The sequence below is a fragment of the Coregonus clupeaformis genome, chromosome 2, assembly GCF_020615455.1.
Source record: "Coregonus clupeaformis isolate EN_2021a chromosome 2, ASM2061545v1, whole genome shotgun sequence".
Taxonomy (NCBI): domain Eukaryota; kingdom Metazoa; phylum Chordata; class Actinopteri; order Salmoniformes; family Salmonidae; genus Coregonus; species Coregonus clupeaformis.
The window spans coordinates 1,474,037-1,491,242 of NC_059193.1; the positions used below are offsets into that span (position 1 = coordinate 1,474,037).

The 17,206-nt window shown below is 46.1% G+C and overlaps 1 protein-coding gene across 3 annotated transcripts in view; it reads right to left on the reverse strand.

The window, feature by feature from the left end:
* LOC121550041 (plexin-A4-like) overlaps positions 1 to 17,206 on the reverse strand; it is a 415,766-nt gene that overhangs the window by 351,067 nt on the left and 47,493 nt on the right. For all 3 annotated transcript variants that reach the window (XM_041862120.2, XM_045225661.1, XM_045225663.1), the window contains exon 3: positions 4,287 to 4,469. In XM_041862120.2, coding sequence (XP_041718054.2) covers positions 4,287 to 4,469 — 183 coding nt within the window. The remainder of the gene's footprint in view (positions 1 to 4,286; positions 4,470 to 17,206) is intronic.

Here is a 17,206-nt window from a genome sequence, read left to right on the forward strand (position 1 = left end):
CCCTCTAGCCCACCACCCCCTTCCACACACACAAACCAAAACCCCTCACAAACACCACGCTGGGCCCCATCAAGCCCACTTCCCATGTGTGTGTGTTTCCAGTTCAAGGTTAGCTGCTCATCGTATTGAGCGGACCGCTCTCCCTCATCGGGCTGGGCAGGGGGAGATGCATTAACACCTCAGCAGGGGGCCTCAATCTCAACCCTGCTCTCCTCCCGCTCCACCCCTCCACCCCTCTCTCTACTGAGGTGTCCGACCAGCCTTGGCCTGTAGTGGGGTAACCAGTATATCCACCCAGGGAAACCTTACCCTTGGCCTGACACCGAGCGCTGACACCGAGCGCTGACCGTTAGTAATGGGTTTAAATCTGTCTCCATCTTAATCTCTCTGTCTACATCCCAAATGGTACCCTGTTCCCTAAATAGTGCAAAAGTAGTGCACTATATAGGGAATAGGGTGCCATTTGGAACACACCCGCTATCACCAGCCCCAGGGCCAAAGCCAGAGGCATTCTGGGAGAAGAAAGACTTTGGCCATATGGAGCCATTCACTACCAAATGGCAGGAGGTGTTATAAAAGTATTGGGGGTGGGGGGGTCTGTCCAATGAGGCATGATGAGAGGGGGTGGAGAAGGAAGAGGTTGGAGAAAGAGATGGGTGGAGAGAAAGAGGGATGGAGAGGGTGAGAGAGCCCACTAGGCAAAGAAGTCAGATCCACGTCCAATTTTGATAGATTTTTGATTGAGATGTCAAGTTAACCGACGTCAATTCAATTTGACATCAACCCAAGCGTGAAACCCTGTGTATTTTGGGGGGGTTGGAACCTGAGTTAAATGGAGACGTCGATGCAACGTGATTACGTTGATAAGGAATGATGAAATAACTTGGGAAACAATGTTGGATCAACTCATTATTTGGAAGAAAATCTGGGAGAAGGATGTAAAAAAGCGATATATGGAGAAATACAGAGAAACCATGCCAGGGTTAACCCTCTACACGCCACAGCCACACCACCCTGGGCTTACAGTAACCACAAGCCCCATGAAAGTCCCGGGAAATGGCTTTACCCCGACCACACTCGTCCCTCCCTCCATCCAAAAGAAGAGAGAGAAAGCGAGGGAGAGAGAGTGAGAAAAGGAGCGAGGCGCTAAACAGGCCAGGACAAACCACATCAGGTCAGGGGCTTCGCAGCACAATAGGAGCGTGGGGGAACGGGGCTACAGGACAGAGAGTACGCTGCACAATAGGAGGAACGGGGCTACAGGACAGAGAGTACGCTGCACAATAGGAGGAACGGGGCTACAGGACAGAGAGTACGCTGCACAATAGGAGGAACGGGGCTACAGGACAGAGAGTACGCTGCACAATAGGAGGAACGGGGCTACAGGACAGAGAGTACGCTGCACAATAGGAGAACGGGGCTACAGGACAGAGAGTACGCTGCACAATAGGAGGAACGGGCTACAGGACAGAGAGTACGCTGCACAATAGGAGGAACGGGGCTACAGGACAGAGAGTACGCTGCACAATAGGAGGAACGGGCTACAGGACAGAGAGTACGCTGCACAATAGGAGGAACGGGGCTACAGGACAGAGAGTACGCTGCACAATAGGAGGAACGGGGCTACAGGACAGAGAGTACGCTGCACAATAGGAGGAACGGGGCTACAGGACAGAGAGTACGCTGCACAATAGGAGGAACGGGGCTACAGGACAGAGAGTACGCTGCACAATAGGAGGAACGGGGCTACAGGACAGAGAGTACGCTGCACAATAGGAGGAACGGGGCTACAGGACAGAGAGTACGCTGCACAATAGGAGGAACGGGGCTACAGGACAGAGAGTACGCTGCACAATAGGAGAACGGGGCTACAGGACAGAGAGTACGCTGCACAATAGGAGGAACGGGGCTACAGGACAGAGAGTACGCTGCACAATAGGAGGAACGGGCTACAGGACAGAGAGTACGCTGCACAATAGGAGGAACGGGGCTACAGGACAGAGAGTACGCTGCACAATAGGAGGAACGGGGCTACAGGACAGAGAGTACGCTGCACAATAGGAGGAACGGGGCTACAGGACAGAGAGTACGCAGCACTTTGACAGTTCTGAAGCGCCGCGTTCTACAGCTGCTTTTATGTTGACGAGATATACATGTAGTGTTATGAAACACAGCTCTGACTGAGTATGTCAGAAGGGACTTTGGAAGGTGTGTGTGTGTGTTTGTGTGTGTACGCATGTGTATGTGTGTGTGTACGAGAGACGATTGCAAGAGACCATAGTAAGCGACCATTGCATACTTGAAATCCAGATCCATAATTCCTGTGTGTACAGTGCGTTATACTCAACCCCGGTCATAAAATAATTTCACAGGCTTTAATTCAGTCAGTGAATTAACTTCCTGCAGCCCAGAGTATATAACCAAACAGGACCACAAGGTAGGCTTCATGATGTCATAAACAAGGGCCAATAAATGCTAACATTTATGCCATGCACATCGGCAGAGTAAACTACATGAACCCACCCACCCTTAGCCATCCTGCTAATATTTATTCAGTGTGACATGGGATATGTTAGTCAGTGCTGTGATAAATAACAGTCAGAGTAGTGTTGGAGAGTGGAGAGACAGTCCTGTATAAATCACTGTCCATTAGGCAGGGCTATAAACACGCTGATGAACGGCCATGGGAGCAGACCCTTTTATTGTCCTGTTTGGTTTTACCAGCACTGACATCATCTAATGATCTATTTAATATGGGGGGCTGATTGTAAAAGAGGGGGATCTGGAAAGGGTCATGTGGTATCAGAGGGAAATATTGTTTGTGTATGTGTGTGTTCTGTGTGCACATTCAACATGTGTGTGTGTATCTTTGTCCTGACTAATACTCCCACAGCTCTACCTAGACTATAGACTACAAAGTCATCTAGCAGGCTCTTGGCTATGTAGACTACATAACCACTTCAAACAACCTCTCTCTCTCTGCTCTCTCCCTTCCTCTCTGCTCTGCTCCAGCTCTCTGGGGAGGGAGAGGCTGAGGCTGTTCAGGCTGAATTGAGGGCTCGTCTGATGGGCCGTGCTCTGAGACGTGACTGGGCCATGCTGCTAGCCACTTACTGCTGCCTCAGCCTGTCTGTCTTAACGCAGCCTAGCTGGATTACTCCCACACTGACATAGGGATAACAACAACAGAACAACAACAACAAGGCTAACGGGAATCCTGCCTGTTGACTAAGTTCTTATAAACTTCTTGGAGGGAGAGGAGTGGAGAATAAAAGGATGTCGCTCTCTCTTTTTCCCTCTCCCTCTCTTTCACTCACACACACACACACACACACACACACACACACACACACACACACACACACACACACACACACACACACACACACACACACACACACACATACACACACCTCTGCCTGGCATCCTTCTCCCTCTCTTTCTATCGCTCTCCTTCCTTCTCGCAGCACCACTCTCTCCTCTCCTTCCTTCTCTCAGCACCACTCTCTCCTCTCCTTCCTTCTCTCAGCACCACTCTCTCCATCTGCTTCCTTTTCTTTATAATACTATTGTCCTCAGAGCCAGGAGCGGCTAGCTGGCTTGGCCCAGGATTAGTCTCAGTCATGGCTGTGTGTATGCTCACACCCCTGTCAACACATCAGAGAAGCAGGCCCAGAGCCCCCCAGCACCGCATCATCCAATTACCTCAGGACAGGGCTCCCTGAGAGGGGGGCGTTGGGGGCAGCAGGGGCCCAGGCTGGGGCTCTGACACGCTGCACCAGGCTTATCCACCCACGCTACAGTCACACACTTCAAAACACTGTCTCTACCGGTTGATCTGTTTATGGCGGCTACTTCTTTAGTTTCTTTGTACAATGGGAAATGTCGTATGGTTTGTATCATTTTAGAGAATATTTCAGCATTGTGGACAAAAATGATATTGCAGCAGCTACAGTGAACAGTGAGTAGATTTCCATGGTATATACAAGCATGTATTATACAAGACCATGGATCAGGAGGAACGTCCAGACACCAGATAGGCTTGCCTCTATTAATAAAACCCCTGAGGGGGTCTCGAGATCCTCACTTTCTGACACACAAACACAAACACACACACACACACACACTTTCCCCTCCTCCTCCACCTCTTCCTCCTGAAGAGAAAACAGCCGACTCAGCCCATTTGTTGAAAATCAATCTCCTCGTATCTCCTAGTATCCCTCCACAATCCCCTGTGGGAGACCACTGGGACAGAATGGTAATAGTATCAATGGCCGCCCGCCTACCTTCTTGATGCGCCCGCTCTTGGTGCCCACGAAGGCCAGAGAGTGGTTCTTGTAGACGTAGGCGATGACCGAGGTCATCTTGTCGGTGGAGTCGGAGAACAGAGGGATGCCCTGCACCATCTCTGACACCCCCAGCGGAGCATTCATATCCAGGCCACAGAAGTTGTCGTCGATGGTTAGGAGCTGGAGGGAGGGAGAGAGAGAGGGGAGAAAGACAGAAAGAGAGGGAGGGAGAGAGAGGGGAGAGAGAGAGAAAGAGAGGGAGGGAGGGAGGGAGGGAGGGAGGGAGGAGAGAGGAGGAGGAGGAGAGAGGGAGGGAGGGAGGGAGGGAGGGAGAGAGAAAGAGAGGGGAGAGAGAGAGTCGTTATTGGACTTTTTTTGAAGAAGAGTGTTCTTTTTTTGTGATCAACTGTTTCTTATTTATTGTTGAAGAAGAGTGTGGTAGATGTTTAGTGAGACATGTTCATCATTTAGCAGACACTATTATCCCGAGTGACTTACAGTTAGTGCATTTATCTTCAGATAGGTAGGTGAGACAACCACATATCTTAGTCATAGCAAGTACATTTTCCCTCAACAAAGTAGTAATCAGCAAAGTCAATACTAGTAGGAGGTGGGGGGGGGGGGGCGGGGGGGATGTTTATGGAGAAGAAATTGTGGGTTTTGCTCCAGCCGTGCACTAACACACCTGATTCATCAACACTATTATCGTCCTTCATCTGGACTATCATTGTCTTTCATGTGTTACAGCTGGGTTGGAGAAAAAACCTGCAAGCACTGCAGCTCCTCCAAGACCAGAATCAGCCCCTCCTGTTTCAACAGTTGTAAAGACCAGTAGAACACACAGAGGAATTCATCTCCCGAGTCAGAAGACATGAATGTGAAGGTAGAGAGGTTCATTATGGCCTTTTAGACTGTCTGGGTTTAGTCTCAGTGACACAGTGGTATTTAGACTGTCTGAGACTGACCTTCTGGACATGCAGAGAGGGAGTGAGGGAGAGGTAGTGAGAGAGAGAGAGAGAGAGAGAGAGAGAGAGAGAGAGAGAGAGAGAGAGAGAGAGAGAGAGAGAGAGAGAGAGAGAGAGAGAGAGAGAGAGAGAGAGAGAGAGAGAGAGAGAGAGAGAGAGAGAGAGAGAGAGAGAGAGAGGGAGAGGGATGAAGACTCCAGTCAAGTTACAGTAGTCCTGTGTAATATTGCCAGCGGCTAGTCTGACAGGCAGATCCCCTCACAACACCACCAGTGTAAAGCCAAGAGATGCCAACAACACCAAAAAATATTCAAAGTGAATCGGAGAACAAAAGAAAATGAGCATCCTTATTTTCACGCCATATCAGTGTCGCGCATCTAGGGAGGAGAAATAATCGGAAAAGCAAGAAACGCTCACATCGTTTTTCATCTGTTATGCCTTGCTATTGGACATGCTACTGTGATTTTGTAATTGCCATATGTGTCAGGTAGCATTGACCCAGTAATCAAAAGGTTGCTAGTTCGAATCTATTTACGTTTACGTCATTTAGCAGATGCTCTTATCCAGAGCGACTGACAGTTAATGACTGCATACATATTATTATTTTATTTATACATTTTTTCATACTGGCCCCCCGCGGGAATCGAACCCACAACCCTGGCGTTGCAAACGCCATGCTCTACCAACTGAGCTACACGGGACACATCTGTTGATGTGCCCTTGAGCAAGGCAGTTAAACCTAATTGCTCCAGGGTCGCCATTGATAATGGCTGACGCTGGCCGTAACCCCATTCTCCGAGGGTGTCTCAGGGAGAGTGGGCTATGCCACATTTCCAATTCACACACGTGTATTAATACACACTTGTACATGTATGAAACAGGAAAATTATAAGCACCCACCAAATGATTATTATATGCAGATATAATGGTGGGTTCAAATATGGACGTATGTAGGCTGGGGAATGTTCACCTGTCATAAGAAAAGAGAATGACGTATGGCTTCTAATAAGAGAATAATGATGCTAGACAATAGTCATTATTCCGTCTGTATGGACAGATTTGAAACAGTGGGCATTGGACTCGTGGAAAGCTCCATTTGATTAATAGCGAGGCAATGAGGTGGGTTATTGATTAATAGTGAGGCAATGCGGCGGGTTATTGATTAATAGCGAGGCAATGCGGTGGGTTATTGATTAATAGCGAGGCAATGCGGTGGGTTATTGATTAATAGTGAGGCAATGCGGTGGGTTATTGATTAATAGCGAGGCAATGCGGTGGGTTATTGATTAATAGCGAGGCAATGCGGTGGGTTATTGATTAATAGCGAGGCAATGCGGTGGGTTATTGATTAATAGCGAGGCAATGCGCTGGGTTATTGATTAATAGCGAGGCAATGCGGTGAGTTATTGATTAATAGCGAGGCAATGCAGTGAGTTATTGATTAATAGCGAGGCAATGCGGTGAGTTATTGATTAATAGCGAGGCAATGCAGTGAGTTATTGATTAATAGCGAGGCAATGCGGTGGGTTATTGATTAATAGCGAGGCAATGTGGTGGGTTTTTGTGAGAATAAAAGCGTGACAGTTGATATTATAGTTCTAGATTTTTTTTGCCTCTCCCGTGAAAAAAGGTCCTAAGGTCAGATGTGATAGCGAGTTATAAATCATCAAATTCCACGTGTTATCATATATTATTAGACAAAATCATTTCTGCCATACCACATGCAGAGTCAAACATTCAATCTCAGCCATGGTTGTGTCTAGGTCCATCTAATAAATCATAAACACTGGCGTCTCTCTGTGCGTAATGAAAGATTAGACACAATAAAAACTAAATTATAAACCAAAGCTGTGTTTATCGGAATTTAAGCTGAACCCTAACTGTCGGGAACAATAAGCTTCTGCATGCAAACAAACTAGATTTTTTCAATGAGGCCATTATTGGTATAAAGTGGAGCAAAATTTGGCAATGTTCCTCTTTCTCTTGGTTAGGAAAGCATTGTGGGGACAAAGTGGAGCAAAATATGGCAATGTTACTCTTTTTGTTGGTGGTTCTTTCCCAGAAGCTTTTTAGTGAACTCAGTCCTAAGTGAAACGTTCAATCAAGTGTCTGCTGACAGAGTTTCACAAACGTTTCACAAACCCTCCATCTTTGTCATCAAGGAGACAGAGAGCTTTCATTAAGTAAATAGAATCATCCACTGGAGCCATCTCCATAACATGGTGGTTATGTTATGAGTAATCTGTCTGATCAATGGAAGAGACTTCACTATGGTTGGGTCAAGTTCATTTCATATTGGGAGAAGAAGGGAGAGAGTGAATAAATGAGTCACAGAGAGAAAGAAAAAAACGTATGTTTTTGGTTTCCTGACTGTAAAACAGAACATTTTTTAAACGTTCTGAGAACAGAAGTTAAAAGTTAGCCTATGATGGGAACGTTTACTCTGGTTTATAGGTTATATTTAGGTTTTTTTAATAGCTTCCTTAAAAGTTTCACTGAATGCTTCAATACGACTTTTAATAACACTGCTAGCATATTTTGGGTCTAATTGTTTAAACTCCAAGTACAGATAGGACACGTCGATTAATTTCCTTAGGCATTAATCAGGCAACATGTATTTCTTATTGTGACACTGATGATTTTCTGTTGTCTATCCTTGGAATTAGTCCACTGCACCACCAGGATGGAGCTAGCGTGCCATTTTTTAAGCAAACAAAGCTGTTCATTTTAGTCTATTCAAAGGAAACAAGCACTCATTAAGATCAGGTGTGGCCAATTAGTGGGCGCAGCCAACACACCTGAACACACTTAACAAGATCGAGGATAGAGAGATTTTTGTTGATGCTGAGAATGTATATGTTTTTAAGTAACATTCTTATAACATTCTCTGAATGTTACTAAAGTTTTAATGTGTTTTTTTTATGGAAAGTGTTCTTCATGTTCTGAGAATGGAATTTAGAGCTTATTGATGTTAATGTGTACAACATTCCCAGAATCGCTTAAGTCACATCATTTTGAAAATGTTCCAAGAATGTAATATAAATATGACATTAAATAGAACCTTGTGGGAACTTGTGTGGAATGTTCTGTGGAAGTACTGAAACTCTCACAGAAGAACATTGTGTCTTAACATTCTCTGAACAATTTGAGAACATGATTTTAAATAGAACCATGAGTAAACCTGTAGGAAACGTTATGTTGAAGTACTGAAATTCCCACAGAAGAATGTTGTTTCTTAACGTTCTCTGAACTTTTTGAGAACATTCCCAAAATCAAACCATTTGGAGAACATTCCTAGAACATTACCAAAATTGAAATTAAATGTAACCATGTTTGAACTTTTAGGAAACATTCTGTTAAAGTTATGAAATACCAATATATCAATTTTTTTTGTCAAGTTCCTTAACTGTGCTAATAATGTTCCAAAGCAAGCAACTATCCTGCACCATTCCTAAAAAGTTGTGGGAAGGTTGAATGGAAAATAACCTTAGGACAACCACGCTCTGACCAAGTTCTAAGAAACATGGATCTCACATATAAAAAATGTGCTGGCCCAGAGTTCCAGCTCAGTGGGCCGGGGAGCGGGAAGCGTGGATGAGGCTAGCACCCAGCCATCCTCTAGTAAGTGCCAAAAGTAGTGCACTATATAGGGAATAGGGTACCATTTGGGATGCAGGCTAGAGCGGTCAACATTAAATATCTAGCCTTCTGCGTTGTTAGTCTTTCTGCAGTCCTGTCTGCTGTCCTCTCCACTGTCAGCCCATGCATCATCACAAGAGAGAGAGCCTGGCCCGGCATTGTCGTCGTGACGATAGATCGGGGCACACACACATGAGCGCACAAACACACCATCACCAGACACCCTTATATCTGGAGCTGTAGTTGGTAGAGAGGTGGACCCCCTCCATCTACAGCCCTCCTGCTGCTTTACTCTTCTGATAGAAAGGGGGAAAAACCAGAGAAGAAGAAAAATCTTTGTCTGGCTACTGCCCCTTGACTTGATTTTCATCATTGTTACCGGCGGTTACAAAGGAGCCTCATCACCCATGGGTCAGGGGTTAACCGCCCTATCAGAGAGGAGATGAGAAAGAGGTGAGCGAGGAGAGGAGAGGACAGGAGGGGAGGGGAGAGGAGGGAGGGAGGGAGAACGGTTCGTCTGACCAACAACAACAGGTGTGGCGGCCATTTATTTTATTTTTATCCAATTTCAGATTGATGCCTCGGAGGGTGTAACGAAGGTACTTTTGTTAGAAGTGTGTGTGCATGTGTGTGTGTGTGTGTGTGTGTGTGTGTGTGCATGACCCACACTCATGCGTGTACAGAGAACAAGATGTGTGTTCTCATCTCCCGGTATTGACACCTGCCGTGATATTTCTGGAGAAGCGTCCTAACATGCCAATCACGCCGAGCAGCGACACAATTTAATAAAATATACTTGCTGTCTGTCATCCTTTCAGGAAGCAGACACGTTTTCATTACGCCCGCACAAAACATGACATTTGACACCCATCTCAGTCACCCAGACAAATAATATCCAGCCCTCAAAACAGCCTCACAGAGAGAGGCCCCTATCTGCCTGTCTGTTTGTCTGTCTGTCTGTCTCTCTCTCTCTCTCTCCTTTCTCTAACAAATTAGAGAGGAGACTGTCTGTCTGTCTCTCACTCTCCTTTCTCTAACAAACTAGAGAGGAGACTGACTGTCTGTCTGTCTGTCTGTCTGTCTGTCTGTCTGTCTATCTCTCTCTCTCCTTTCTCTAACAAATTAGAGAGGATACTGTCTGTCTGTCTCTCTCTCTCTCCTTTCTCTAACAAACTAGAGAGGAGACTGTCTGTCTGTCTGTCTGTCTGTCTGTCTGTCTGTCTGTCTGTCTGTCTGTCTGTGTCTCTCTCTCTCTCTCTCTCTCTCTCTCTCTCTCTCTCCTTTCTCTAACATTCTAGAGAGGAGCCTGTCTGTCTGTCTCTCTCGCTCTCCTTTCTCTAACAAACTAGAGAGGAGACTGTCTGTATGTATGTATGTATGTATGTCTGTCTGTCTGTCTGTCTGTCTGTCTGTCTGTCTGTCTCTCTCTCCTTTTCTAACAAACTAGAGAGGAGACTGTCTGTCTGTCTGTCTCTCTCTCTCTCTCCTTTTCTAACAAACTAGAGAGGAGACTGACTGTCTGTCTGTCTCTCTCCTTTATCTAATAAACTAGAGAGGAGACTGTCTGTCTGTCTCTCTCTCTCTCCTTTCTCTAATAAACTAGAGAGGATACTGTCTGTCTGTCTTTCTCTCTCTCCTTTCTCTAACAAACTAGGGAGGAGACTGTCTGTCTATCTCCTCTCTTTCTTTCTCCCTACTTCCCCCCTCTCACACCCCCACATCCTCCATATCTCTTTCCCTCTCTGCCTACAGTCCCTTCTCTCTTCCTCCTAGCCCCCTCCCTCCCTCTCTCAATCTATGTCTAACGCTCCCTCCCTCACCACTGCAGGTACACGATTCCTTCTGCATTATGGTGAATTTCCCACTGAGAGTCCCTGGGTGGAGTGAGAGTAGCAGGGGAGGACACAGGTTCCTAAAAGCCTCTGGATGAGAGATGAGGCTCTACTGCATCTGAACCACGGCCAAAAACAGAGTACGGAATCAGGTCACTCAGACCTCTCACTGTCCCTCCTTCTCTCTCTCTCTCTCTCTCTCTCTCTCTCTCTCTCTCTCTCTCTCTCTCACTCTCTCTCTCACTCTCTCTCTCTCTCTCTCTCTCTCTCTCTCTCTCTCTCTCTCTCTCTCTCTCTCTCTCTCTCTCTCTCTCTCTCTGGCACTCACCTTCTTTCTCTCTCTCTCCTCTCTCTCTCTCTCTCTCTGGCACTCACCTTCTTTCTCTCTCTCTCTCTCTCTCTCTCTCTCTCTCTCTCTCTCTCTCTCTCTCTCTCTCTCTCTCTCTCTCTCTCTCTCTCTCTCTCTCTCTCTCTCTCTCTCTCTCTCTCTCTCTCTCTCTCTCTCTGTGCCTGCCATCCAGCCAGCCAGCCAGCCAGCTACAGCACAAAGGGAGCGCTCTTCTGGACTGGGCATTTGGCTCAGCAGATACAGAGAGAGAGAGAGAGAGAGAGAGAGAGAGAGAGAGAGATGGTGGCACAATGCGATTAGAGGGACTGAATGAGATCCACTGTTCAACGCTCTCTGATGTTTGGCCTAATCTGGGCCTGCAGTGTCACAAAGAGGAGTCCTATGGTCCGCTGGATCAGGAAGTTAATGACACACATTATACTGGTAGACGTGTTTCCCCACAACACCACTCCACCACTGCAGAGCCATGAAGCATCACTTATTTTCCACTTCTCTTTACGTCTATAAAAACAACACAGCAAATATGGGTGGGTAGTCTAATAATTGGTCAATGCAACTGGCAAACAGGTATTTCCATGAACTTCACAACACATAATTATGTACAATGTTTCCACTGTGTGAAATAGCTTGCCTGTCAAATTGAATGCTGGGCACAACAACCTTGCATTACTGCCTACGCTGTTGACTTCTAACATTCACATTCATTATGCAATCATATCAACGCATGACAAATACAACACACAGCACCGTGAGCGTATTCTATTATATTTATCTATCGTTTAACTAGGTGAGTCCCATTGAGACAGGAATCTCTATTTCAAGGGATTTGGCTGCCAAGTGAGTCCCATTGAGACAGGAATCTCTTTTTTAAGGGACTTGGCTGCCAAGTGAGTCCCATTGAGACAGGAATCTCTTTTTCAAGGGACTTGACTTGAACTTGAGACCGTTATTTCCCTCCACAGTGTTGTCTGTACATTTGCAGCCCCTTGCAGAGAGCTTGGTGATGGGGGTGCAATGTGCAGTCTGTCTGAGCGCTGATCCATGGCACCCTCCATCCTGCTCGCCGCGCATGACAGAGCGCAGAATTGCACGCTACCATCGCCCACCGCCATTCCCTCTACGCTCCCCTCCCTCCACCACAAACACTGGCCAGCTGACTCCTTCTCTATCTTTCATTTTCTCTGTTTGTACGCTTTTCGTTTCTCCGCTCCGTCTCGATCCACTACTACGCCACATTTTTCTCTCTGCTAAGTCAAGCATCACTTCAAGTGGCACTCTCCCTCTCTTCCGCTCTCTCTTCCTCCTCCTCTCCATCTCTCTCAGCCCTCATCCTCTCCTCTCCTCTGTCTCATCCCTCTCCCTCCAGTATCATCCCTGTTCATCATCCTCTCCTCTGTCTCATCCCTCCTCCTCCAGTATCATCCCTGTTCATCATCCTCTCCTCTGTCTCATCCCTCCTCCTCCAGTATCATCCCTGTTCATCATCCTCTCCTCTGTCTCATCCCTCTCCCTCCAGTATCATCCCTGTTCATCATCCTCTCTTCTCCTCCATCTCATCCCTTCCTCCTCCAGTATCATCCCTGTTCATCATCCTCTCCTCCGTCTCATCCCTCTTCCTCCAGTATCATCCCTGTTCATCATCCTCTCCTCTGTCTCATCCCTCTTCCTCCAGTATCATCCCTGTTCATCATCCTCTCCTCCGTCTCATCCATCTTCCTCCAGTATCATCCCTGTTCATCATCCTCTCCTCTGTCTCATCCCTCCTCCTCCAGTATCATCCCTGTTCATCATCCTCTCCTCTGTCTCATCCCTCTCCCTCCAGTATCATCCCTGTTCATCATCCTCTCTTCTCCTCCATCTCATCCCTCCTCCTCCAGTATCATCCCTGTTCATCATCCTCTCCTCCGTCTCATCCCTCTTCCTCCAGTATCATCCCTGTTCATCATCCTCTCCTCTGTCTCATCCCTCTTCCTCCAGTATCATCCCTGTTCATCATCCTCTCCTCCGTCTCATCCATCTTCCTCCAGTATCATCCCTTTTCATCATCCTCTCCTCTGTCTCATCCCTCTCCCTCCAGTATCATCCCTGTTCATCATCCTCTCCTCTGTCTCATCCCTCTTCCTCCAGTATCATCCCTGTTCATCATCCTCTCCTCTCCTCTTCTCTCCTCCGTCTCATCCTTCTTCCTCCAGTATCATCCCTGTTTATCATCCTCTCCTCTGTCTCATCCCTCTTCCTCCAGTATCATCCCTGTTCATCATCCTGTCCTCTGTCTCATCCCTTTTCCTCCAGTATCATCCCTGTTCATCATCCTCTCCTCTGTCTCATCCCTCTTCCTCCAGTATCATCCCTGTTCATCATCCTCTCCTCTCCTCCGTCTCATCCCTCCTCCTCCAGTATCATCCCTGTTCATCATCCTCTCCTCCGTCTCATCCCTCTCCCTCCAGTTTCATCCCTGTTCATCATCCTCTCTGAGCGTGTGTTTGGAAGGTGTCCAGCCATCCGTCCCCATCCTGGGGAATAGCCATCCATTTATAGAACCCAGTCTCAGAGAGAACAGAGGTCCTTCAAAACTTCAAAGGTCCCTGCCGCTGCCACTGCCAGAGGATTGTACACACACTGCTGACTGGGCAGATATACTGGAGAGGAGAGAGCAGCCCTGGCAGTAGGGATGAAACCATACAGAATCAATGGAGAGAATCTCAGGTCTGAGCTTTTTATGCTATAGCGTAGTGTGGTTAGAAGGAGAGGGTAGGAGCTTGACCTACTATGGTTGGTGATGGGGTTGGTACACACACACACACACACACACACACACACACACACACACACACCACTATGTCTCACACACACTGAGGTCTAGAGAGACTAGTAGTCTACATCAAGCCTGCAGCCTTTGTTGATATGGCAGAATGTTCAACTCTATAGATGCTGTTTGGTTACAGGGGCTTATAGAGCCTATATGGAGAAAACGACCCCATTCTTATCAATAGACACACCATTCATTCTAGTCTCTCCTGGGGACCTAAGGGAGCTATGCTCATATCTGTGACTCGAATCACTTAGCGTGGCTGTTTGGATAAAAAGCATTAAAAACAGTTGTTCTGAATGAAGTTCAGTGGTTCAGATGCACATTGTGCATTCCACAGCCATCGGAAGGGAACGTTTGGTGGAGTATTTTTAACACTGCTCCGTTTCAATAGTGCTCAATACAGTGTGTGTCTGTGTGAGAGAGAATAGGTAGTTAGAGTGAAATAGCTGTCACCCATTAGATTTAGCTCCCTTTCTATAGAGCCCTGGGGAGTGTTTCAAAACAGTCAGAATGAATAGCATTGAAGAGGGGAACTACAGAGAGAGAGAGAGAGAAAGAGAAAGAGAGAGAGAGAGAGAGAGAGAGAGAGAGAGAGAGAGAGAGAGAGAGAGAGAGAGAGAGAGAGAGAGAGAGAGAGAGAGAGAGAGAGAGAGAGAGAGAGCTGACGACACTTGCCAGGGCCTGACAGTGATGTCATCTCTCCAAGACGTGCCATCAGTCTCTCAGCAGATCAATAGGGTTTATGGGATGCAAAATAGGGGTACTTTTGGAGTGTGTGTGTGTGTGTGTGTGTGCTTGCAGTGCATTGCGTTGTGGTGCGTCCACACATTTATTATTCTATCTGAGGAGAGAGATGAAATATTAGTCTTTGTGTTCTATAGAGTCAAGACCAGGGGCGGTGTGTTCATTAGGGCGATATGGGCGACGCACTGCCAAACGGGAAAAGGAAGGGATTTTTTTTCTAATCAATTATATCACGGCAACAGTAGTTATCAGTGTTCTAATCTAGACGTCTGATCTGCCACTAAATGTCCAATCAGGCTAAAGTCGTGCTTCAAATGGCCCCGCCCCTTTTGGGGCGATTTCAGTCAGGTTGAAAATCGCCCCAGAAGTATCTCATAGACACTCATGTAAAATCTTTTTTTTTTCAAATATCAGAGCTTTCAATACAATCTCTATGGGTTTCTGAGGGCTTGCACTTACGCGCTTTCGTCATACGTAACATAACCATGAACGTAACTAAGAAAAGAGCGGGTAGCAGCGTCAATCAATTCACGTACTACTATCAAGATGGCTAGCGTTCAGTGCAACTCGATTGTCTCTTTGAAAGAAGTTCACATCAAAGACCATTCAAAACGAGCTACTGGAGTGTATGCTAGCGGTCATGAGGGAACATATTGTGGAGGAGGTGAAGTCGGCGAACTTCGTAGCTATCCAAGCTGACGAGACCACGGACGTTTCTACACAGACACAGCTGGTGCTTGTGCTGAGGTACATAGATAGCAACCACAAAGTGCAGGAGCGCTTTTTTGAGTTCCTTCCCATCTCGGAATCAACCTCAGTCTCAATCGCCAGTGTGCTTTTGGAGAGACTGAACGGTCTTTTTGCCGACGACGAGAAAGTCAAACTGTGGTGCACTGGCACTGTACCAGGTTCTCATGAGCTACAACCTCCAGGAGACGTTCTCTGAGACTGTGACTCTGTTGAACATCCTCATAACTACTCCCATGACAACAGCTGAAGCTGAGAGATGTTTCTCAACTTTGACACGAGTTAAGACATTCCTGCGAAATTCAATGGGCCAGGAACGTCTGAATGCACTGGCCATGCTTTCCATGGAGAGGGAACTAGTCCTCAGCATGCCTGATTTCAATGAGAAAGTCATTGACCGCTTTGCTGCATTGAAAGAGAGAAGAGAACAGTTTCAGTACAAGTAATGTAGCCTCTCTCTCTCTTTGTCCCTCCCTGTCTGTCTCTTTAACACACACACGCCCAAATCAGTTCACAGTTGATGTTGTTTAAAATAGTTATTTTTCATTTAAAAAAAAGTTAAAAAAATAAAATAATCTGTTCATGTTCATTTTTACAAATCTATACAATTGGCCAGAATATGGTTGTTCATATTTACAAATCTATACAATTGGCCAGAATATGGTTGTTCATTTTTACAAAGCCATACAGATAGCTGTGTTTACCTTTTCTAGAAATTATTTTCAAATTCTGTTTTCAGGCAAAATGTCTATCACTGTTCATTTTCACAAATCTATACAAGAGGGCAGAATATGGAAGTCTATAAAAATTTCTTATTACCAATAACTTGCATCAATGTTTTCAGTAGCCTCTATCAAAAGCTCCTGCTTGCTTGTTGTGAATTATGCTCAGGTGCACATATTTCCAATTCAACCATGAGGCAAAAAATGTGGTAAAAGCTCTTGTTGATCCTGCAATCTGAACAAATACCAAGATGCTGTATTTTCAGCTGATATTTCATTTGTTTATGGAAATGCATATTGTTTATGCAGTGTTGAGGAATGTGAAAGAACACCCTTGATTATTTTTACTGTGATAACTTATTTTGCTTTTGTAAGCCAACACTTTTGAGATCAGTCAATAAATGCTTCTGGCATTGACTTATATGCTGCCCCTGTCTTCATGTTGTTGCTGGACATATCTTTTTTTAAATGTGTGTAGGTCACCTAAATCATCAGAAAAATTGCCCCCCCTGAGAATTTTTTCAGGAGCCGCCACTGGTCAAGACTACTGCCTGGCTGTGTTGTGTTGGCTTGTCTGCCTCACAGACAGGAGAGGCAGCCTTGATATTGCGCTATTCTCCATAATTCATGTTTATGTATGATCCCACCTGTCAGAAGCAATGGGGGAACAACAGATCTGTGTGGGGTAGAGAACACAATCAAATTAAACTAAATGACACTCGCTGATTTCAGGGGAAACGGGGTGGAAATTGAGACATCCGAAAACGGCGCCGGAAGACAACGAGAAAACGAGAAATAAAGAGAAACATTTTTTGAATTTTTTGGCAACGGCTGGTTGGTTAATACCAGAATAATGTATTGTGATGGATTCTGACCTTTTGTGGGCTACTATCATGTATGGAGATTTAATTAGTGTGGCAGGCGGATGGGAAGCCGGCGGAGAGACGACTGTGGTTGCACCCTAAATGGCACCCTGTTTCCCTACATACTCTACTATGGACCCTGGTCAAAAGTAGTGCACTACATAGGGATTAGGGTGCCATTTGGAACAAGACTGTGTTTTAATGAAGCCAGATCCGGAGGATGTGGAGGGGACTGAATCACCAG